The 26,129-nt window shown below is 41.2% G+C and overlaps 1 protein-coding gene across 1 annotated transcript in view; it reads right to left on the reverse strand.

Moving 5' to 3' along the window:
- The window catches only part of STAB1 (stabilin 1), a 2,761,215-nt gene that overhangs the window by 2,094,781 nt on the left and 640,305 nt on the right, over nucleotides 1-26,129 (reverse strand). Inside the window, exon 16 of the mRNA XM_044078505.1 lies at nucleotides 8,392-8,445. Coding sequence (XP_043934440.1) covers nucleotides 8,392-8,445 — 54 coding nt within the window. The remainder of the gene's footprint in view (nucleotides 1-8,391; nucleotides 8,446-26,129) is intronic.

A 26,129-nucleotide genomic window follows, 5' to 3' on the forward strand; every position in this document is an offset into this window, starting at 1 on the left:
ACATTCTTCAAAGCAGATAAATCAGGAGGAATAGTTTCTGATTGAGTAATATCCAAATTATTTTATTTATGTAACAAATTATTATACAATGTGGATTTCATGTTGATCCCACTGAATAAAACTTTTCATTTTAGATAAAGCTTCAGTAAAAGAAATGTCTTCTGCAGGGAAAATAAAGCAATGTTTTCCTCAGAAGAAGAAACTTCAGGTTGGGAAGAATATCCTGAAACACAGCATTCACTCTCCAAATTCTGATCTTCTGATTGATTTTCAGAGTTAGAAAGTGAGGAAACATTTTTCCTTTTCTTCACAAGAGAAAATTGGAGCAGAAGTTGACTCCTTAGCAAATCTTACATGTCCATGGAAATAGAAACATTTTTAGATTTTCTTTTCTTTTCCTGTGAAATTCCCTGAGAAAGACTGAAACATAGGAGGTTTTTTATAGGTTCATAGATTAGTACTAAGCTAATTGCCCTTGTGAGCCATTTTAAGCTTAGCCAGTTATCCCTTATGAGACTCAAACCCTGCACTTTGTGTTTGGAAGGCAAACACCTTAACCGTTATGCCACCCTTCCAACCCCTTTTTTCCCTGTGATTCAGGCTCCTTACCCCAGCTACTAGGTAAAACACTTACCCTTTCCCCTGTGGCTGCTAAGAGTCATTCTCTCTCTTACCCACAGAGGGCAACTGTTTATTCCCAGTCCTTTATGGCTGTAAGTGTGAGATACTTAGAACAAAGAGAACATACACACTTCACATAGATAGCGACCACAGGTCAGAATCAAATCATGGACCATAGGACTTGGAAGCAAAAATCTTAACCATTATGCCTCAGTCTCTACAGAGGAATATTATCTGACTAACAAAGAGCCTAAGAGCACACTTATAATGGCAAAGAACAAGGCATTAGAGAACCTCTCACCAGTTATTGGAAAGTGACACAGAGCATGGCACAAAGATGCTTTATCAAGTTGCAAGGCAATTAAGAGAAAGACAAAAAAGATACAATTCATAAGGGACACCTGCACCAATTTGTCCACCAGTCCAGAAGGTGTGCCTCAAGAAGTTTCTGAATGATGAAAAAAACCTCCACAGAAGCTGTACTCTCCCATGCACAGCCTACAATGAAAGAGGCAGAAGAGCTCACCCTACAAGAAATAGAAAGTACACTAAGGAAAATGAAGTTATGGAAAGAAGCAGGCTCAGGTGATGTTATAGCAGATATGCTACAGATGGGTGAGTTAAGGGAGAAGTGGCTCCTGAGGGTACTCATTGTGATATGGAAGGAAAGGCCCATCCCAGATGACTGGAGCATAACTGCTCTAGTGCTGGTGTCAAGAACAAAGAAGACATTCTCAACTGCTGGCAATGCAGCAGCATCAAAGTCCTGCCACACTGAAGGCAAGTGCTGTAGACAGGGTTTGATAAATGAATATGTAGAAACATGAAGAACAAAGAAGACATTCTCAACTGCAGGCAATGCAGCAGCATCAAAGTCCTGCCACACTGAAGGCAAGTGCTGTAGACAGGGTTTGATAAATGAATATGTAGAAACATGCAGAGTTGTAGAACGTAAGATGGAAGATGACAGTTCAGATTCAAATCAGGGTGCAGTACAAGTGACCTGATTTTTACAGTCAGACAGGTCATTAAGAAGAAGACGGAGATGAGGAACAGTCCAAATAGGCATTGCAACACATGCAGAAAGCATATGACAAATCCAAGGAAGGCATTATTTGGCAGTCCTGCAATTGTTTGAGGTCCCAGAAATATTAGTAGATTTAGCACAGGTTATGTACAAGGACCAAAGGGCACAAGTATGTTTAGTGTTTGCACTCAGAGGAGTTTCTAGTGGGAGTTCGTATGGATTAGGATTCAGCTCTCAGCCCACTGTTGTTCATATTGATGAAAAACTGCATCACAAAAGTGCTTGGAGAAGACAGATCAACAAAACTACTGTATGTAGATGATGTGGCACCACAAGCAGACTGTAAACAAATACTTCAGCAAATGAAATGTGGAATGGAACAGAACACTGAAAACACATGGGATAAAAATAAATATGGATTAGACAGCAGTCTTGGTAGCATATGGGGCAATTAAAAGAAGATGAAAACTGAGAGAGAAAAAAATGGTACAATAGGTTAATAGTTTCAAGTATCTGAGACTAGTGCTTGAGGACAGGGGAAATTTGAACGAGGAGGTCAAAGCTAGAATCAGATGGGATGAAACCAACTGGCTAAAATGTTAGGGCTAGTGTGAGGCAGAAGAATGTCAAGGAAACTGGAGACCAAGATGTACAAAACAGTGGTGCAACAAGTACTTCTGTATGGCACAAAAACCTAATCAGCAAAGTCACAGCATCTAATGAAGCTTGAGGTGATGGAGGTGTGCCTGAGATGGGTAGCAGGATGCACACTATGGAACAGACAAAGAAATGATGGCCTCATAGCTAGAGCCACGCACTCCTAATCACAGAGAACATCATGGAGAATAGCTTATGGTGGCTCAGTCATTTGTGCAGAAAGCAGAAGATGAGTTGGTGAAGCAGATTTGGGAGAGATGGGAAGAAGGCAAGAAAAGATGAGGATATCCAGTCAAAAGTTGGATAAAGTTGCAGCAGTTAGGAATGACCAGAGAGTGGCACTGAACTGAGAGTGGTGGCAACAATTGACGCAATACTCCAAGCCCCATGTAAAAATAGGAGGGGGGTTGATCATGTTGAATGATCACTAAGCTGCTTCACGTTACAGAGAGTAAAAGAGGAATGGCAAAGATCAAATGTGGAGTACAGATCACAAAAGTGAGCTGTAGAGCTATTTAAAATTCATCCTATTATACCAGAGGTGGTAAGTTTCCATGCTATATCATGATATATCATTTTTTGTGAGGGGAGGGTCATGGAGGAAGAAAACTGATGCAGTTAAAATTAAAATGAAAATGCAATTCATACACAGTTGATGACAAGATGAAGACAATGGATAGGATGGGAAACAATGAGTGAAACCTGAAGTATGTGCAACCATTGAAAAGGAAAATAATACTGGGAGGAAATGTTTTGTTCCAAGTGAAGAGGTGGCGCTGACTGGGAGAACAGAGGGTAACTTTATGTTAGGAAGTATGGGTGCTAATGGAAAGCGTTAATAGTTCAAGACAAATTGTGGTCTTCAAATGTCATGCCTTGTCTTTCTTTGGCACTGGAGCTGTGTCAGCCATCAAACTGGTTCAAATACCTTTCCCTCTCTCTCTCTTTACACACACATACACAGGCACACACACACACACGCACACACACACACACACACACACGAACACATACACACACGCACACACACACACACACACACACACACACACACACACACAGACACACACACACACACACACACACACAGATGCACACAGACGCACAGACGCACACACACACACAGACACACACACATACACACACACACACACACACACACACACACACACACACACACACACACACACACACACACACACACACGCACACACACAGACACACACACACACACACACACACACACACACACACACACACACACACACACACACACACACACACACACACACACAGACACACATATCTATTTATCTATCTATCTATATTATTACTTACTATCCTTTCTGTTATCTTATTTTGTTGTGGTACCTTGTAATTAAAAACTGCGGTGGTGGTGCTGCGGTAGCGTTGTCGCATCACAGTAAGATGTTGTCCTGTTCGATTCTCAGCTAAAACATCTTCTGTGTGGAGACATGCATGAATGGGCGTACCTTCGTTGAAGGTTGTGCGTCAGGCCTGGCAAGTCGGTACGTAAACATCTACTGCTAATCATTAGCGGACGACCCCTGTGGTTCCGCTGTGGCGACCCCTAACCGGGAAAAGCCAAAAGATACAACAACAACAACCTTGTAATTTTGAGGCCTTTGAACAACAAGTAGCTAAAATAGTAAAAAGTAGTTCTATATCTCCCATCTTATAAGTAAGGGCATGACATCCAGGTTCAAGGAAGTCATACTGCCACTTTACTCAGCCCTTATCAGACACATCATTGAGTACAATGCCCCCTTCAGCATATACCTAAACAAACATATGCAACTGTTGGAATGCCCACAAATGTTCCTTACCAGGAGAATCTAGGTTATAAACACACTGTCTTATACAGATAGAGTATAGAGATAGGGCTTTAAGGCTATCTCCTACAGGTTACTGACATGCAATCTATGTCTGACATAGAAGGCATCCTCAGATCCAGCTCTGATGGGCCTATTGCACATCTGCAAAACAAACAGCATCAGAAGCACAAGATACAAGGATTTAAATTTCACTAGTGACATAAATAAGATATGTTGGTGAGACAGATATGTGTCTCAGAGCATCCCCATGCTCTATAACAGGCTCCATCCATGTGAAGCAGAGTCCATCCCTAACCTTGACCAATGGATGTGAAATCGCAAATTCACCCTGGATCTGGCCACAGTGTCTCTGATAGACAGAGGCAGAAGTAATGCCCAAACTAACATACCCACATGCACATAACTTCTAGAAACTTCCTAACTAACATATCCCCCAGTAAATGCCCATGATACATACTACTTGCTGCAAAGGTCCTAATTAAATTCAAATTCTGGTAACATAGCTGTCCTTTTTTACTCCTCTACTCTGTGTTTTGCTCTTCTTATGTTTTGTTGACCATGTATTCCAGCTGAATGTTGGCCCATTTTCAGTGAAGGCCCATATAAAAGATAAGAACAGGCACAAGCCCTGTATATGCAATGTGAACAGATATCATCGATGTTAACACTACACTGCTGGTACAGCAAAGCAGTTTGAAATATTTCAAATAAAGTACAAGCCATAATCTTAATTTGATCACTAACACACTGGAGTTTCCCTTCCTTGTCATCAAGTTAAAAGTCGGTGAAGGCTCAGTTGGACAAAAGCAACCAGTTGAACCTTACTGCTCTTTAAAAAGCACTTTTTACATAGAACAAGCCCTTCTACATCCCTTTGTGGGTGACTTCACCCCCACCTCCCTTACTTACATATACCAACTCCATATGTGTACCGACACAGGGAAAAAGAGAAAAGACCACGTAGTGCTGTTGCCGCTGAGAAAAGACCACGTAGTGCTGTTGCCGCTGAGAAAAGACCACGTAGTGCCATTGCTGCTGAGAAAAGACCATGTAGTGCCGTTGCTGCTGTGAAAAGACCATAGTGCCGTTGCTGCTGCCAAGCAAATAGTAATCTCAACGGCAGTGAGTTTTTGTGGGTAAAGTTAAGAGAGCACACAATTCACATGATGAAGGGGCGTGTAAAATAGATGTGTCTAAATCAAATGGATGAATGTTTGTTCATTTAGATCTGACTAACTAGTAGGTTAGCCCACACAAAGAAAGACAATACATGGAATAAAACATTGTAAATACTTACAGTGCATATTACAAAATAGTTACACTATATCTTGTAGGTATGACTACAGGGGCGATTACACTGGCCTTGTCTTGGTAGTCCGTAATGTGTGGGGAAGTGCAGTGTTGCTTTGAGATGGGTGTGACCCTAGTGAACTGCTCTCCTAAACTGAAGTATGTACTAGAACTTGGTGGGCACAATGCAAAATAACGCATGATGCCATCTCTCTTTCATCTTGTGTTCAGATTGGTAAAGGAAGAGTTGGCTGTAAATGAGAAAATCTGAGTAGCAAGCAGCTGTTTTTGTAGCAGAACCACACCACAATATTCATGAATTCTCAAATGCTCATACTAATTCTTAATTCCTCCAGTATTCTCTCCCATATTCGACTAAAGAAGTTAGCAAAGAGACTCACAACATACTGGCTATGACTTCTAGTTTGTTTTACTGATGATTATTGTCGCCTCACAGTAAGACGTCCTGTTCGATTCTCAGCTAGAGCGTCTTCTGTGTGGAGACATGATTGAATGGGCGTACCTTCGTTGAAGGTTGTGCGTCAGGGCTGACAACTCGGCACGTAAAAATCTACTGCCAATCATTAGTGGACCGAAGTTCCGCTGTGATGACCCCTTACCGGGAAAAGCCGAAAGACACAACAACAACAACAACATGCAGGAAAACAAACAGCAGCATGAATTACAAAGCCACCACTGATAGGGGTAGTCATTATCCATAACACTGTCAGAGACAGCAGTACTAGCATATTCTATTACACCTGACACTTCTAAGTGAACAGTAATATGAACAAGGAGTTACAATATGGCCTAGTCATGACAGTTAAGTAACTTAACTGAAGGCCAACAGACTATGTAAATAGAATGTTATTAATCAATTGTGATCAAGAAACTGCTTCTCTATCATTCATGTCTCAATAACATGGAAAACATATTTGTGAGTGAATTGTAATAGGTTTACTGTTGAAATTCCGAATTAGCTTTGGTCGACCATTCAGAATGTCAACCTGAAATGCTGAATTCGGAATTTCGAAACAGCAACCAAGGCAATAATTAATACATCGGCATCTGTAGTCTGATGTATTCAACGTTACCTCCTGCTATGCACATTAATGTACCATTACACTCTACAGTCAATGGTACGTTAATTTTACTAGCCCCCTGCACCCCCCACACCCCCTGCGCATTACATATACCAACTCTGAGATCGCACTACAGTGAGGAAATGGGCTATTTCCCTGTTCCTTACTGCACAGCAATCTCCCTGCACAATGTCGAACCCAAATACTTGAACTACACCGACTGTTCACTATAGTGTAGTCGATACATTTTGGTTCGACATTCTGCCGACTTGAAAACTGCCATTCGACCACATGCCAGTCAACCGCTGCAGTTTCCACGTTTTGAATGTAAGCCATTATAATTACACCTGCTTTAATGACAGACATGCACAAACAGGCAACATGTCTTTCTCTCTTTTTCTCGTTTCTAGTTTTTCTCTTTGAAAATTCTGCTGTATGCTTTGACATTTAAAGTTTCCTTCCAGTCGGTACATCACCACCATTAAGAGCACAGATCTTGTGTAAGTTATGTGTATTGTGTTTGTGTCTAATAAGTTCTTACATCCCCATTTGGAATGCATTTTTTTCAAAACTGAAGATCAGACTAGTTGCTGTTCAGGTCTGTCTTTCCAAGGTGGTCATGGTTCCAGAACAAGTTATAAACAGTGCTAGAAAGATACTATACTTGAAGTTTTCTGTTAGAAAAAGTGAATGCAGGACAGTCAAAAGTATGTCTAAAGTAATGCAGTTTTGCTAAAGAAGTTCAAATATTACACCAATCTATCAATAGATAATGTGTCATAGTTTGGGATAAATAAAATAAATATGCATGTATCATCCAAACAGACCCCTTAAATGAGAAAACAAAATACTACTGAAGGTTGAAAACCCCCAACTCCCAGCTGGTCAAATGCTCCATTCCCTCACTACCTCCAAACTTGGAATAACCTCCCTACCTCAATAACCTCCATCTCAACCCCTGCTCTCTTTAAAAAATCCCTTAGACAATACCTCTCTTCCTGCTGGTTATGCCCATGGCAAAAATAACATCTGTTTCTTCCTCTTTCTCCCCTCTTACCACACCCGCTTATTAGAGGCTAATATGTATTCAACATAACTAGTTCTACTGCCTTACCTAATATTGTTGCTCCACTACATTTGTGTGAGTATTATTAATTGTATATATGAAATGTTTCCCTCCACTGCACTTGTGCAAATGTTAATAATTGTATATATGAAATGTTTGCCCCCTCTTCATGTAACTAGTATGGCCTAAATATGACTGTAAATACTTGTTGAGGTTGTTTCTATACTACCATAAAAATTTATGTTTAATTCTTTGAATCTGTCAAAGAAATTCTACATTTATATTTGTTTAAAAATGTAAACTTTATTTACTTATATGGAGCTTTTCACACTGAAAATGGGCTCATGTTGGTCCAGTGGACTTTCCCAGTAAACAAATGCAGTAAGTAAATAAATAAAATAAAATAATGCATTCAACATACAGATGGTTAATGAATGGTAACCCTTAATTTCTTCCTGTCAATGTGGGTTTGAGCTGACAAATGGACTTTGTCTCTACCTTAACTATGTTGAGGTAAACTTTTAAAGACATCAGACATAATCCGTTATCCATCACAAGCTATAAGCTTGCGCACTATCACAGCTCTATGATTGGAGTTTTGTAAGTAGACCACAAAGGTAAATGGAAATAATGACCTTCTGGAATGCTGTTCACATTGTTACAAAATGTATTTAGCTTTTCTATGAATAAGTGATATTTAGTTTTATAAATGCCTGCAAAAGACTGTGATATAAATATATCAAATTATAGAAGTGTATCTGTCAAACAGAACAATAAAATAAATGATCTTACTGCTGCTGTGGAATAAACATGGTGCTTCACGAGTTCTGTAAGCTTGTCTCTTGCCTGAAAAACAAAACAAATTGAAACTTTTACTTACTTGCTAACTGGGGGAGCAGACTAATCCAGGTAAATCATTTTGTATTCTTGACTTGAGTCACCAGGCAAAGCAAGCTTGCACAACATATATGATGAAGAATATATAAACACACACACACACACACACACACACACACACACACACACACACACACACACACACACACAAAAGGTACAAGTAGGTAAGCAGAACAAATTAATCAATGGCAAGAAGAAAGTTAGTTATTAATTACATAAAAATATACCATAAATGGAAAACGAATAGGGGGTAGAGTCACAAACTATTAGCTTCTCTGTGTATGGGGGTCTGTATCATTAATTTTTTTTCTGCCCACACACACACACACACACACACACACACACACACACACACACACACACACACACACACACACACAAGCACACACGCACACACAAGCATGCACGTGGACATGCTCACACAGAGGTAAACTCATACTCAAACCGTACCACTCATCTGTCTGGGATTTCACAGAATGTCAATATTTTTGCCTCACATTTTTGGTCTGTTTCTTTTAAAATTTGTGGTTTCCTAGCAAATCGTTGAGGACTAAAGTCACTAAATAATACATTTGAGCTTCAGACTTCATAGCCTTCAAAATTCATGTTAATACAAAATCTGTTATACTAGCAGCTTTCAACATTTATAACAGTAATATTTAAAATGTGTCTCTAATTTTGGGCCTTTGCACCCCCTCCATTATTTTTAGCACTGTCCAGAATTCTTGTGCAAAGAAGTTGAAAGGTATCACACACACAAGCATTGTGTTCACAAATATGCACTCGCAATAAAGGTTTCACCATGTTTCTCCTAGATGGTTTGAAATTGGTCTTTTTTATTTACTTCATACAAATGCAGAAACTATACAGATTTCCAAACTTAATTAATTGTTTTGTCCATGGTGTCTTCAAAGTGCCGTATCCATTTTCACTTCCTTTAGAGGTCGCAACCATTACTACAATTACAGACTACAGTTGTTGGTGACGACTTTTCCATGCTGCAGGAGTTGCCATCACTATTTCGTTTGTTACGAAAATGTACTCTGATTTTTGTTTTGTCTAACACATACTCCTTCAGGTGCTTGTCGCTGTGAGACAGATGAATGCAAAGACTTCAAACACATTGGTAAAGTAGACTACACTACTGTGGTTGAAGTCTGTGAGACCATCTATTTCACTACAGCTTGATGAAGTCCAGGTAACTGTTGTTGCATATAATTATGCTAGAATTATATTTTTACGTGGTACTTAACTTTTCATCAGCCTTCTTTTTTGAAGATTTTCTGCTCTAGTTTCATTTTCTGAAAGTTAGTGAGTGGAAAAACACAAATGTCAGTTTGAAGAAAACACTTACTGATAGTGTTTGGATTTCTTACAGTAAACAGGTGATCGGCTCTTCTTTCATGTTTCTATACTTCTACAGAACATCAGTCATCCATCAGTGATTTATTTTTTTTTCCAAATACCTTTATTGAATTATCACTTGTGACATAGGCAAATTTACATTCATATAAAAGTAATCAAACTATATTAACATAATAAACATTATAATTCACATATATTGCTATATATGATATAACCTAGTAATCATTCAATTCATAAGTTCATAGGTGTGTACTAGGCTAATGGCCCTGGAGCCTATATAAGCCTAGCCCAAGAAGATTCCATGGCATCATGCAGCCCAAAGTTAGTTCCCAGTGCCCCTGTCAACCAAGGCCACTAAAGTGATCCCCAGGGTGAATTTCCTATTGCCCACCCACTCATCAAGATTTCTCTTAAAGAATGCCAGTGAAGTGCTGTGCTTGACATAAATGGGAAGTTTGTTCCAGAGTATGGGAAGTCTCTGGGTTAGGAACCTTCCCTCCAGCATGTTCTGTTATTGTGGTAATGAGGTTAAGCTCCCTGGAGCATGTGGCACAGAGAGACTGTGATTTCTTTAGGTGTAGCATATCTAGCAGCTCTGGGTCAGACATGGGTTTGTAGGTCAAGCAGAGATCGCCTCTAAGTAGGCGATAAGAGACAGAGTATAGCTGGAGTTTTTTGAGTCTGTCCATATATCCAATGTCTGTCCAATAAATCGAAATCATCAATAAAAAAACTAGGGTCACTTTACAGAACAAAAGCCTTCCTAACCTCTCCAGCTAAAATTGCCATAGCTCGCTCTCACCTTCTCTCAACACACCTGTACGCATCCCCTATACTCTCTAATATAAACAGGACTGTACTTAACAAACTCTCAACCTTCTATAACCACATTGCCAGGTTTGCCACTAGGCTGCCTTTTAGGGCACATCATTGCATCAATCTAAATCAGCTTGGGTGTCTTGAACTACCCAGTCTAATTCAGTATAACAAACTGATCATGGCTTATAAAATCATTTATAATCCAGATAATACTCCTGTACTTAAAAATCTTATCACCCCCTATCACAATCCACGACTGCTTAGATCCTCTAACAGACTACTAATTCAGACAAGCAAAATTAGCAATGCAGCTGGTGATTCCCTCTTTGCAAACTCTGTAGGCAGAGCCGGGAACTCACTTCCAGCTGATATTACTTTACTCTCCTCCCTAGGTCAATTTAAAACTAAACTCAAACAACATCTGGCACTAAACTGGCTATGTCATTCTATCAAGCCTGGCTAACTCTCTTCTAGATTGTGTAAAATCTATTAATCAGCTACTGTTTAATTTACCTTTGGCTTTCACCAGGGTTTAACTCTAACCTGTGGAACATGTTTATTAATATTTGCTTATGTGCTCTTTGTGAAAATTATACTTGTAACATGTTTTTAATGTTTCTGTTTACCTTGGAGCTTTTCTCCCCGGGCCTCCGCTGAAAATGGACATGCATCCAGTCGGACTATCCCAGTCAACACATGTAAAATAAACAAATAAAAATAAATAAATATATATAGGGCATGTGTCTAAGGTCTAAGATCCTCTTAGTGAGGTATTTTTTGTGGCCTTTCCAGTTGTTGTAGGTGTCTAGTGAGGTACATAACAAATGGGGCATTGTATTCTATAATAGGTCTAATGAGGGATGAGTAGAGAGGGATTATGACCTCTTTCTTCCTGGATGAAAAACCTTTTGTAATGAGATGTGCCACATAGAAGGACTTTCTGACTACAGGTGCAATGTGGTTATCAAAGGAGAGGTTTCTGTCAACCTTTGTCCCCAGGTCTCTTATCACACCTTCAGCGTTTAGTGGACTGCTGCCTATGTGGTAGTTCATGGGCACTGAATTTTTCCCAAAGGGAATGACAGTGCACTTTTTGGCATTGAGCTTAAGACCATGGTTCTGGCACCAGTCATTGGTGTCAGTGAGGACGTTTTGTAGAATGTCTACATCAGTTGGAGAATCAATAATGGCTCCCAGTTTGTAATCTGTGAACTTGGTCAGCCAGAATCCCTTTGTGTTGGCTTGAACTTCAGAGAAGTAGATGCCAAACAGGAGAGGACCTAGGACTGATCCCTGTGGGACACCACTTGTAACTGGTCAGTATTCAGATTTGGAGTCCACTACTTTCACAGTGTGGGTTCGATCAGTTGGCAACCCATCTTATTACATAGGGGTTAATGCCTAGTTTAGTGAGTCTATCTATGATTCCTGAGTGAGGAATGGTGTCGAAGGCCTCGGCAAGATCTAGGTAGGCTGTGTGAACTACTGTGCCCTCATCCACAGCTCTGGTGACATACTCAAAGAAGTCTATCAAGTTGAGCAGGCATGATCTACGTTTCACAAACCCATACTGCAATGGGTCCAGAGTTTGGAGATTCACTATGTCCTTATTTATAAGGTCCATGATGACGCCCTCCATAGCCTTACATATGAGACTCGTCAGGCTAATGGGGCAGTAATTCCCAGGGTCTGTAGTCGCCCCCCCCCCTTTGTGGAGTGGGATGACCATAGCAGTGCGCTATTCAGTAGGAACAAAGGCTAAAATTAGGCTGTGATTGAACAGGGTACTCAGGTGTGGTGCCAGTTAACTTTGTAATTCATGTAGAACATAGCCAGTGATATTATCAGGTCCCATGGAAGCTGTATTCTTGGCTTTTGACAGTGCAGTTTTTACCTGTGTAGATGTGACAATAGGGACATGGCATTCCTCGGGTATTGTGATAAGCCCTTTAGGGGGTAAAGTTCGCACTAAACCTGTCAGTCAATATGTTAGCAATATCATTTGGTTCTGTATATGTATTGCCATTTGCTGTAGCTCAGAGCAGATCTGAGTATTGCCATGTAGATTCTTGACATAACTGTATGAATGCCTTGTGGTTGTCTTTAGAATCTGCAGCAATTTTGTTTTCGTAGCTAGCTTTAGAGGATTTGATGATGGATCTCAGTTTTTTGCTGAGGCTAACAAAGGAGTTTGTTGGGACTTCACCAATTTCTGCAACAGTTTTTTCCTTCTGTTGTAGAGTTTGTTTATGGTGGGGGACCACCAGATTGGCTTCCTTTTTTTGGAGGAGAGAGTCTTAGTTCTGTTTGGTATGGCCCATTCCATGCACTTGTGTATGTGCTCATACAGTGCATTGGCGTATGATTCAGCAGTCATGCACCTATTTTCCATTTGCATGGGTGTCGTGAAGTTATCTAGCTCTGCTTTTAGAAGCCCAAAATTGGCTTTGAAGAAGTTTTTTTACAGTGGTTTCCTTTGGGGGGTGAGGGGGGATGTGGATATCCAGGGAGATTAGCTTGTGGTCAGATCTGATCAGGGAGGAGTTGATTACTGGTGTAAAGCAACTGTCACTCATGTTAGTAATGACCAGGTCAAGGATGTTTCTACCCCTGGTGGGGGTAAGAATGAGTTGGTCCAGGGCATTGGAATTAATGAATTCCAGAAAACATTGAGCAAGTGTGTTGGTACATGAATAATTTTCCCAGTTAATGGAAGGGTAGTTAAAGTCTCCCAGTATAAGGGTATTGGGTTGTACCCTAATATCTTCCAGTGTGTTTAGGAATGTGGAGTGGGAGTCTTGGGACAGGCTACAACCTGGATTGCAGTTTTACCAAGTGTTAGTTGTACCTGAAGTATCTCTGATGCATTATGTTAGGCTACTAGTCTGGAGGTGTGCATATCCTTTATGAATATGGAGGCACCACCGCCTTTAGTGCTTTGGTCCAAGTTTAGGGGCCGAAAGGTGTGGTATGAATTATAGCCTGGTAGTGCTGGGGTGCTCTCCAGAGCCTTGAACCAGGTCTCGGTCACTGCACAGTTATCGATGTTCTCCATTTTAAGGAGTGCCTCGAGTGAGTGCATTTTGAGATTTAGACTTCTAGCACTGAGTAGCATAACCCTCAGATTTTGTTTGCTTGTAGCTGTTATGGTGGTAATTTTGCCTTTAGGACATTGCCTAAAAAAGGCACTATAGGGATGTCATAAGCCTTGGCCAGTATCCAGAATCCCTGGGGTGACAGATGCAGGCCATCTCTGACAAAGTATCGAGGTCTGTCAATTATGTCATCCCAGACAGACAGATACTGGATCCGCTTAGAATGACACCAGAAACTTAGCCAATTGTTGAAGTCAATCATTTTCTGATTGTACTGTGGTATCATTCTGGGTGATGGTAGGGTGCTAATCAGAATAAGGTCATACCTGCCTTGGCTACAAGATCCAAGAGCTCCACTATGTCTCTTTTCATGTAGTCCAGGGAGGTACGTCTAAGGTCATTCACACCTACATGGACAATGACAGAGTCATATTTGTACCTGTTGTGGAGTGACCTAAGTGCGTGCGTTATGTGGCAGATCCTGGCACCCGACAAGCAGCTGACCATAACTTTCTCCTTATTCAACCTAGTGAGTGGGACATCAGTGTGCCTTACTATTGAGCCACCTATGACTAGTGTATTGGATGGGCTTTGGCTGAGTGGCACACTGTTTATGTGAGCTATGTGTCTCATGGTTTGTGCTGGGATGTGGTGGTTGTTTGCGTTTCTGCCTCGGAGGTCTCTGTTGTTTGGGAAGATTTTTATTGAGAGCCTCTGCGAAAGTAAGTATGTGTTTTGTGTTACTATGTGAGGGTTGTGGTGGTGTATGTTCTGGAGGGCTATGTGTTGAATGTGGTGTGGTGCAGGTGTTATCCTTCTCCTCTTGACTGGCTAATCCATTCTTGGCTGGAGAGTGCTTGGCTTCCAATTTGGCTATATATGTGCATCTCTCACAAGTAATAGTGTTGGGAGGTAAGAGGAGAGGGTTGTCTGTATACATGTGGCAGTTGCTACATTGCCTCAGGATGCCCAAGTTCACCAGGTTGACAGGAGAAAGCACAGGGAACTGACCTTTAGACATGCCTGGATATGACCGCAATATATTAAGTACTGAAGCCTTTTACTAAAAAAAGACACATCTTTATTAAACCATCACTTACTACACAGGCAATCATACATTTATATTAATGAAAACAAACCACACTGACACAAACCTAGTTGCAAGCATTTTACATTTTATTTATTTATTTAACATTTGTTAACCAGGAAAGTCCGACTTGGAACGAAGCCAATTTTCAGCGGAGGCCCGGGGAGAAAGGCTCCAGATGCATGTCTTTGTACATCACAAGCCATAATGACACACTCCCAGATGCAAACATTATACGTCGCTTATAATCTACCCAATCTTTTTCACTCAGATATTACATAGCTCATTTAAGTCCTGCCACCTTTTAAACCTCATTCCTCCCTTTTCTGTACTGTTCCCACAATTCCCATTTTTTTCAATTAGTTTGCTCTTATCCTTTTCTGATAATCTCAATTCCAGTTATTTTATCTCTGTTACTATATTCACTACTTCCAGTATAGCTAGTTTAGATTTTGATTTCCATTTTCTAGTAATTGCTTTTCTGGCAGCCACCATTATTAGACACAGCAAGGCCTTACCATCATAGGTCAGAAAAATCATCTCTCGTCAGACCAATTTGCCCACCCAGCTCTCTGACAGTGCCTCCTGCAGGGAATCCCTAAAGCCCATCAACTGACCGCACTCCCAGAAAACATGTTCCCAATTACCTTTTTCTACTTGGGGTATAAAAATATCTATGTAAACATTTATTTCCAGGCAAAAACCCTAAATCTTCTAGATTTTGTTGCATATTTGGGAGACATGCATATATCCTCACATTGTTTCTTTGTGAATTGCTTGTCTAGTCTCTCTTCCCAATCCTTTCTAACCACTGCTGATTTATTCTTATAGTTATCATGCAATGTTTTATATGCTGTACTAATTATTCCTTTTTTAATGGCAGCTTATGTTCTAGATTCTATTAAAAACTCTACCATTGCTGGTCTTTCATTTAGGACCCCCCCCCCATTTCTTTCCCTTTGCCTATACTCTGACATCAATCCTTGATAGGGAAGGCAGTCTCTAACCTGCAGTCCAAATAAATTATTGGCTTCTTCCCATTCTATCATCTCTCCTTCTCTAGTTATTTGCTCCCAGTAACTTGGCTCATTTACCAGCTTTCTCCAGCCCCTCTTCCCTATTGTCTATATCCCTAATTGTAGCCATCACTATCAGCAGAATCTCCTTTCTCCATTCCCATGTTGGTTTAGTTCATAGGTTCATAGGTGTGTACTAGGCTAATGGACCTTGAGCCTTTACAAGCCTAGCCCATAGGATTACCCTGGCATCGTGCCACCTAGCCGTAGTTCCCAGTGCCTCTGTCAAGTAAAGCCACTGGAATGATCCCTGGAGTGAATTTTCTGTTTCCATCCACTCATCAAGATTTCTCTTGAAGAGGGCCAGTGAGGTGCTCTGCTTGACATGTATGGGAAGTCTATTTCATAGCATGGGCAGTCTCTGGGTTATGAACATGTCCCTTCAGCATGTTATGTTGATTGTGGTAATGAGGTTGAGGTCACTGGAGCATGTGGTGTGGAGGAATTGTGATTTCTTTAGATGTAGCATTTTTAACAGAGCTGGGTCAGACATGGCTTTGTAAGTCAAGCAGTTCTTAGAATACTGTCTGCTACTTTATGGATATAATATTCTATATGATTATTGTTATTCTCCTTAAAGGCCTGCATCCAAAATTCCAGTCTCTCCTTGTTTCTTGCCCCCCCCCCCCATTTCATCATCTTCCCTTTCCACTTTGAATTATAGTTTTCTGCTTGTGCTATGCATAGGAGTTTTAACCGTGTACCTCTGAAATACCCCTTCAAATGGGGTAATCCCAATCCACCCTGTTCTACTGGAAGAATCATCTAATACCACTTGACTCTTGCCATCTTCCCCTCCCAGATAAAGTCTTTCAGCTCTTTATTAATTGCTACCCACAACTCCTCCTCTGGTTGATAAAAATATGCCTGACCTGTGTGTAAGACTAAAGGGACTAAAAAGATTTTAACTGCTTTTATCTTACTATCCATATACATATAACAAAGCTTCCATTTTCTCAATTTTTGTATTATCTTTTGATAAATCTCTTCCCACATATCCTTAGCTGCCACACTAGAATCATTTTTAATCCATAATCAAAATTATTTTATTTTACCATGTCACCATAACTATGGAATCCAACAGAGATTTGTTATTCTTAAAGGCCATTTCTATCTACTTCTCAGAAGTCAAGGCCAATTTCAGTGGTCTCTGGCTGACTAAATTTGCAGATGATTGCAAATTAGGAGCTGTCATTGAATCTCACATTGACACAAATGTTCTCCAGGAGGGGCAAACACAGACAAACAACTGGTGTCAGAGCCATGAACTAAAACCAAGTGCCAAGAAATGCGTAATAGTATCCTTTGGGAAGTCATCCATCCCTGGTAACTATCATATCAACAACACATCCCTTAGAGTTGACCCAGTAGTCAGGGACTTAGGGACACACATAGATAGTAATCTAGCCTTTGATCTTCACATGTCTGCAGTGGTGAGGAACTCATTCTATGTTGCACAACTTATAAACAAAGGTATGGCATCTAAGTCCAAGGAAGTCATTGTTCCACTGTATTCAGCATTCATCAGACCTATCATTGAGTACAATGCCCCCTTTGGTATGTACCTAACCAGGCAAAGCCAACAACTATAACGTCCACAGAGGTTCCTCACTAAAAGAATATAGGGCATAAGTAATATGTCCTGTGCAGACTGCCTCACGGCCCTATCCCTGTATTCTGTCTCCTACAAGCTTTTGATGGGAAATCTATGCCTGGCATACAGGGCATTGTCAGACACCACTCTGATGGACCTCCTGCATATCCACAAAACAAACAGTACCAGTATTACCCTAAAGACTTAAACCTTGCCTGATATAAATAGGACATACTGGAGAGATAGGTATGTATCCCAGATACTACCCTGTCTATGGAACAGGCTCCCCAGCCATGTGAAGCAGAGTTTCTTCCTAATCCAATTCAAGTGCAACATGGACAATTGGATGGGAAACCGGAAATTCATCCCTGGTTTGGCACCTATGTCTCTGATGCAAACAGGTAACCTGTAAATGGTTCATCTCTCAGGCCTATGCTTAAACTTATCAAAGTTATCAGAACACGTCAGAGATTTGGGATGCATGGCTAGGCTTAAAAAGGCCCTTGTGGTCATTAGCCTAACAAACACCTATGAACCTATGTATGGTCATTATTCAATAACTTACATGAGCCCATGTTTGGACATAATATTTGAATGAATGAAACTGATGTAATTACCGTTACTGATATTTACTACTGTCTCCTGTGTGCTTTGCTTCTCAGAGTTAGTGAATATTGAATGTATTTTACTGAATGTATCTGTTGTTATATGACTCATTTAGTACTATTTTTTTCTTTATATTTGTTCCAAACTTTCATTTTCAGTATATGTCGGTTTCGGTTTTATCTGTTCATTATGTATATATTTATTTCCAGTTTGATTACTGGGGAAGTCCACTGGGCCCAGAGAGCCTGCTTTGTGGAGGCCCAGGGAAGAAAGCTCCATGAAACAGATTACAGTAAAGATAGCAGTCCAATAAAAATAAAAGTACAAGTACAAATACATATCAAATAATACAAACCGTAAACAATATTGCCGATAGTGGAAAAATATCGTGCAGATACATGTTAACAAATTCACATAGTTAAAGTCAAAAGACAAAAGCTATTTGCAATATTTACAGAGTGTGAGAGATCGTATGGGAATTAGCTATAGAAGGTTATAGCCAGCTATAAGGTGCGTTAGAACTCAGGTGGATACCCTCCCAGGGGCTTTTGTTAAAGAGTTCTAGGTAGGGAGAATGCAGTTACATTTCCATTTGGAGGAGAGGAAGGTGTAAAGCTGTGTTATGAAGTTCTTTGTGTTTGACATTGTCCTTAGTGTGGGAGGGACAGAGCTCCATTTCTTACCTCAGGAGAGGGAGAGGAGAAGTTGTCCAGCAGGACGTTTAGGTCCATTCCTTACCTAAGGAGAAGGAGAGGAGAAGTTGTCCAGCAGGACGTTTAGGTCCATTCCTTACCTAAGGAGAAGGAGAGGAGAAGTTGTCCAGCAGGATGTTTAGGTCCATTTCTTACCTAAGGAGAAGGAGAGGAGAACTTGTCCAGCAGGATGTTTAGGTCCATTTCTTACCTAAGGAGAAGGAGAGGAGAAGTTGTACAGCAGGACGTTTAGGTCCATTCCTTACCTGAGGAGAAGGAGAGGAGAAGTTGTACAGCAGGACGTTTAGGTCCATTCCTTACCTGAGGAGAAGGAGAGGAGAAGGTGTCCAGCAGGATGTTTAGGTCCATTTCTTACCTAAGGAGAAGGAGAGGAGAAGTTGTACAGCAGGACGTTTAGGTCCATTCCTTACCTGAGGAGAAGGAGAGGAGAAGGTGTCCAGCAGGATGTTTAGGTCCATTTCTTACCTGAGGAGAAGGAGAGGAGAAGTTGTCCAGCAGGATGTTTAGGTCCATTTCTTACCTAAGGAGAAGGAGAGGAGAAGGTGTCCAGCAGGACGTTTAGGTCCATTTCTTACCTAAGGAGAAGTTGTCCAGCAGGATGTTTAGGTCCATTTCTTACCTAAGGAGAAGGAGAGGAGAACTTGTCCAGCAGGATGTTTAGGTCCATTTCTTACCTAAGGAGAAGGAGAGGAGAAGTTGTCCAGCAGGATGTTTAGGTCCATTTCTTACCTAAGGAGAAGGAGAGGAGAAGTTGTCCAGCAGGACGTTTAGGTCCATTTCTTACCTAAGGAGAAGGAGAGGAGAAGTTGTCCAGCAGGATGTTTAGGTCCATTTCTTACCTAAGGAGAAGGAGAGGAGAAGTTGTCCAGCAGGATGTTTAGGTCCATTTCTTACCTAAGGAGAAGGAGAGGAGAAGTTGTCCAGCAGGACGTTTAGTTCCATTTCTTACCTAAGGAGAAGGAGAGGAGAAGTTGTCCAGCAGGACGTTTAGTTCCATTCCTTACCTGAGGAGAAGGAGAGGAGAAGTTGTCCGGCAGGACGTTTAGGTCCATTTCGTACCTAAGGAGAAGGAGAGGAGAAGTTGTCCAGCAGGATGTTTAGGTCCATTTCTTACCTAAGGAGAAGGAGAGGAGAAGTTGTCCAGCAGGACGTTTAGGTCCATTTCTTACCTAAGGAGAAGGAGAGGAGAAGGTGTCCAGCAGGACGTTTAGGTCCATTTCTTACCTAAGGAGAAGGAGAGGAGAAGTTGTCCAGCAGGATGTTTAGGTCCATTTCTTACCTGAGGAGAAGGAGAGGAGAAGTTGTCCAGCAGGACGTTTAGGTCCATTTCTTACCTAAGGAGAAGGAGAGGAGAAGGTGTCCAGCAGGACGTTTAGGTCCATTTCTTACCTAAGGAGAAGGAGAGGAGAAGTTGTCCAGCAGGACGTTTAGGTCCATTTCTTACCTAAGGAGAAGGAGAGGAGAAGTTGTCCAGCAGGATGTTTAGGTCCATTTCTTACCTAAGGAGAAGGAGAGGAGAAGTTGTCCAGCAGGACGTTTAGTTCCATTTCTTACCTAAGGAGAAGGAGAGGAGAAGTTGTCCAGCAGGACGTTTAGTTCCATTCCTTACCTGAGGAGAAGGAGAGGAGAAGTTGTCCGGCAGGACGTTTAGGTCCATTTCGTACCTAAGGAGAAGGAGAGGAGAAGTTGTCCAGCAGGATGTTTAGGTCCATTTCTTACCTAAGGAGAAGGAGAGGAGAAGTTGTCCAGCAGGACGTTTAGGTCCATTTCTTACCTAAGGAGAAGGAGAGGAGAAGGTGTCCAGCAGGACGTTTAGGTCCATTTCTTACCTAAGGAGAAGGAGAGGAGAAGTTGTCCAGCAGGATGTTTAGGTCCATTTCTTACCTGAGGAGAAGGAGAGGAGAAGTTGTCCAGCAGGACGTTTAGGTCCATTTCTTACCTAAGGAGAAGGAGAGGAGAAGTTGTCCAGCAGGACGTTTAGTTCCATTCCTTACCTGAGGAGAAGGAGAGGAGAAGTTGTCCAGCAGGATGTTTAGGTCCATTTCTTACCTAAGGAGAAGGAGAGGAGAAGTTGTCCAGCAGGATGTTTAGGTCCATTTCTTACCTAAGGAGAAGGAGAGGAGAAGGTGTCCAGCAGGACGTTTAGGTCCATTTCTTACCTAAGGAGAAGGAGAGGAGAAGTTGTCCAGCAGGATGTTTAGGTCCATTTCTTACCTAAGGAGAAGGAGAGGAGAAGTTGTCCAGCAGGATGTTTAGGTCCATTTCTTACCTGAGGAGAAGGAGAGGAGAAGTTGTCCAGCAGGACGTTTAGGTCCATTTCTTACTTAAGGAGAAGGAGAGGAGAAGTTGTCCAGCAGGATGTTTAGGTCCATTTCTTACCTAAGGAGAAGGAGAGGAGAAGTTGTCCAGCAGGATGTTTAGGTCCATTTCTTACCTAAGGAGAAGGAGAGGAGAAGTTGTCCAGCAGGACGTTTAGTTCCATTTCTTACCTAAGGAGAAGGAGAGGAGAAGTTGTCCAGCAGGACGTTTAGGTCCATTCCTTACCTAAGGAGAAGGAGAGGAGAAGTTGTCCGGCAGGACGTTTAGGTCCATTTCTTACCTAAGGAGAAGGAGAGGAGAAGTTGTCCAGCAGGACGTTTAGGTCCATTCCTTACCTAAGGAGAAGGAGAGGAGAAGTTGTCCGGCAGGACGTTTAGGTCCATTTTTTACCTAAGGAGAAGGAGAGGAGAAGTTGTCCAGCAGGACGTTTAGGTCCATTTCTTACCTAAGGAGAAGGAGAGGAGAAGGTGTCCAGCAGGACGTTCAGGTTTGTGGACAGTAATTAAGTGTTGGTGTTCAGATCTGAGAGCTCTGTTTGGGGTCTATGTGGGAAGGATGTTAGTTAGAGTGGGGCATTTGGTTGGATTAAATATCAGTCCATGTGCTGTAGTGAGATGGAGGAAGTCTAGGTAATTTATTAATTCTAACCAGTTGAGGGGTTGGAGGGTAACACAGTGATGAGAGGAATGTTTGGCTTTGGTGGCAAATTTAGAAATTTTGTTATAACAGCTTTCAAGTTTGGAAGGGATGGAAGAGAATAGGTTAGTTAGTAGCAGGGCGCCATACAGAAGGGAGGGAAGGAGGTAAGAGGAGGCCAGAGTATGCCTGGTAGAAGTAGAGAGGAAGTGGTTGTTCCTTTATAGCATACCTAGTTTTTAGTGGGTTTTCTTTATATTTTGCTGAATATGGATGTTGAACTTGAGGTTTGTCTATAGTTACACCCAGTAGTTTGACAAAGGGAACAACTACAATCGGAGAGTTGCTTTGGCAAAGGATTTGGAAGGAATTTTTATCAAAAGACAAACATTTTGAGGGTGTAAATAGTAGTATTTTAGATCTGTTAGCACTGAGAGAAAGGTGATTTTGGCGCATCCAGATCTCAGTAGTTGAGAAGGCAGTCTGAGTTTTACATAGGAGTTCAGGGAGGTTAGAGGCAGACCAGACAAGTTTAGAGTCATCTGCATATTGGATGACTTTGGCATTAGGAATAGCAGAATGAAAGTTATTGATAAAGATATTAAACAGCATTGGTCCAAGGATGGACCCCTGTGGAACTCCGGTAGGGGTGGGTAAGAAAGGTGAGGTGCCTTTTTTCCATTTCACAGCTTGGGATCTATCTGACAGATAGCTTGAGAACTAGGAAAGAGTGTTTTGGGAGAGATTTAAGTTTGAGAGGTGACTTAGAAGGTGCTTATGGGAAACAGTATCAAATGCTTTAGAGAGATCTAGGAGCACTGTGGATTCTGAGTTCCCAGAATCTCGGGCTTGATTGACAGTTTTTAAGAATGAGAGTAGAGCTGTTATGGTGCTATGTCCTGGTTGGAAGTCACGTTGGGTAAGGGGTAAAAAGTTGCTTTTTAGTCAGAAAAGACATAAGTTGGAGGTGGATGCATTTTTCTAGGATTTTGGAGATTGGAGAGAGAAGAGCTGTAGGGCAGAAGTTTGAAATGTTAGTGTTTTGCCTTCCTTGTGGAGAGGAAGAATAAAGGTGGAATACCAGAGTTGTGGGACATATGATTCCTTTATGGATCTATTAATTAGGATACTAATTGGGAGAGCTATACTATCAGCAGCAGACTTGAGAAAGAAAGAGGGGATGGTAACAGTACAAAAATAAATAGAGCCTTGTCCACCACGGTCGAATATAAACACTTAAAACAACAAAATGTAAGCGCTTTCACAGTCTCTATGACTGCTTCCTGAGATAGCATTAAACAACTGAATAACATCTTTTACACACTTAAAGATCAATCAGCCATTAATCGATAGCAGTTAAGGCATTTAAAGTGTCCCTCTCACTTTGCAGATAAGATTCCATAAAAATATCCAACATTTAATTTATCACAACCTCATTAAAATTTTTTTGTTCTAAAAAAACTTTTAAAAAAAAACACGTATCAACACTTATTTACACATTTTAAAGTGCTGTATATGTGTGAATTAATGCCTGAGTGGTCTGGCTTTGAGGAATGGTTTTAGTCGTGCTGCTTCATTTATGCCTGGTAACGTGTCAGCATTGAGTTTAATGATCCACCTTTGCTCAGCTGCTTCAGTCCTATTCTTCACATCACCCCCTCTTATCCCTTCTCTGTAATTAGTGGAGACAGGTTTAAGCTCAAACATAGGGGGGAAATTATTTGGGGACTTTGATGAGGTGGAATGGAGGAGAGATGGGTCGTTGTTGGGAAAAGTTTTCGTTAGGTCAGATATTGACTCTATAAAGAAAGAGTTGAATAGTGAGGTTAATTCGAGGTCAAATTTAATTGGGTCTGGACAGGGGTTATTTTTGGAGCCTGAGTTGAGGAGCGAGTTTATGGAGTTCCAAAAAAACCTAGGGTTTGGGGGATGGTTGGACTGGAGTTTAGTGTAGTAGGACTTTTTGTCTTTGAAGATTTGTTTTTTTGTAAAGTAACCTGTTGCTACCTGCTTTTGGAAATGTGTAACACTGTGTACACATATCATTTAATTCTACTGACATTTTCCCCAGAATGCCTTTGCAAATGGGATCTCCCAGTTGGACATTTCTGGTTATCAAATGTGTATAAACAAACAAACTAACAAACAAGCGAGTATTGCTATTGAGGATTTCATATTATAAATGATTTCAGTGTTAGCTTGCTTAGAAAGTTCCCATCTGCATTTATTTTGTTCTCATATGCTTCCACAGATATACAGAATCGGGCTGACCTGCTTATGCACTCCCCCTAACACTCCCCAAAACTATTTCTTCTGCGATACCACACAGAATCACCAGTTCTCATTTATTTGCAGAAATCTATAGATGTGCAGAGTGAACTATAATCTACTTCAAACAAATACTATATATTTTTAAACACCTTTAATAAAATATCACTTAAGACATAAGCAGACATACATTAATGGAAAAGAAAACAAACCCTATTAAAATTTTTCCATTTAAATACATTATACATTAACAGCCAGATTCAATAAAGCCTACATGGTCTGTTTACACTGTGTGCGTCGTGGACATGCACATAGTAGCACACTGTGTTAGATTTAGTAAGCAGCTCTACACAGTGTGTACAGCTGCACATAGCCATGCAAACAAGGTAAACACAGTGGCTTGCTAATTTCAGCATAAGCAGCTGAACTGTATGCTAAGCAACCAGTCCAAGATGGAGGAGCTATTCAACAAGCTATAAAGCAACCATGCAGACTGAGTGCTGGTTTCCCTGTGAAGTCCAAAACCTACTAGAATACAGCCATGGAAAGGCGTCTACACAGAAACAATGTTAGGGGCTGCTGCTTTAATCCACATGTATGTGCAACAGCCTGATGTCTGTGCTGCTGCTGCTAAGAGACCACGGCCAAGAAGGAGAAGAATTTTCAGACCCCAGTTAACGTATCACAGTCTGCATGACATGGAAATTGTAAAGAGCTACAGGGTGGATAGAGACACAGTACAAGAACTCCACAACCTCTGTCAGCTTCAATTCAGAGCTAGGGAAAACTAAGGGGAACTCATCCCAGTGGAGAGAAATGTATGTGTAGCACTTAGAATTTTAGCTAAAGGTACATTTCACAGATCAACAGGGGACATGCTGGGGGTGTCATAGGCATCCTCCATCATTTCCTGAATGTTATGCTCCAACATGCCTGTGACCACATATATTTTCCCTGTACTGCTAAGGACAGGCCAGAAACATGCACAAGTTCTACCGTGTAGCACATTACCCTGAAGTGCTGGGCATTATAGATTGCACACATGTAGAAATTAAGGCACCATCCAGGGAACAGGAAAGGCTCTACATAAATAGAAAGGGCTTCTGCTCTATTAACTCCCATGTCATGTGTAATGCCAAGGGAATCATCCTGAAAATGTATACTGGCAACCCAGTGTGTTACCATGACTCACATATCTGGCATACTTCCCAACTGTATCAGATGTTCACTGGGGATATCTCACAGGGTTATTTCCTTGGGGGGTGGGTGCAGGTTATATACTAGAACCGTGCCTGATGATGCCCATCAGAAATGCACAGACCTGCTGAAGAATGCTATAATGAGGCACACGCTCAAACCCAAAATATCATACAGCATGTGTTTGGGCTGCTGAAGTCATGGTTCTGGTGCCTAGATACATCTGGGGGAGCCCTGCAGTACAATGCATGGACATATACTGAAATAGTCACAGTATGTGCCATGCTACACAACATCATCCTGGGAAAACAGCTGCAGCAGGATCAACAAGGGAAGGGTCACATATCCCACCACTAATGGCACGGTCACCAGAACCACACACAGGTGAGGAGTCAGTGGGGGAACCAGCAGCTGTTGTGGGTGTAGGCAAAAATAGGCATGCTCAATATGTCCTTGCATTGGCTAAGAGACAACCCATAGCACACTCACTTTCCACCTGAGAGGCTAAAATTTTCCCCCTACACACATACATATAGTAACACTTGATGCCAGGCAACTCTCACAACTTTTACCTCCCCATGTATTGTCTGTGTACTCTTTGCATCAGACAGAATCAGCCCTGAGCTAAAACTGTTGCAACTGCTGGATTTACAAGGTAAGTGTTGAACCTGGAGTGTATTGTGTAATCCTATGAATGAATGGCATATCCTTGTATGTTGCTACTTGTTAGTGTAAGCAAGTAAAATGTGGGTGATTTGTACAGAAATGACCTTCCCATGTGACAATAGAGACTTATTTGGTTTATATGTGTCCATTATTAAGTAGTAGTCCTCAGTCATCAAAGATTCACACACTCAT

This window comes from Protopterus annectens, chromosome 7.part1 (genome assembly GCF_019279795.1).
Source record: "Protopterus annectens isolate FY-2018-M chromosome 7.part1, PAN1.0, whole genome shotgun sequence".
NCBI classification, from domain to species: Eukaryota; Metazoa; Chordata; order Ceratodontiformes; family Protopteridae; genus Protopterus; species Protopterus annectens.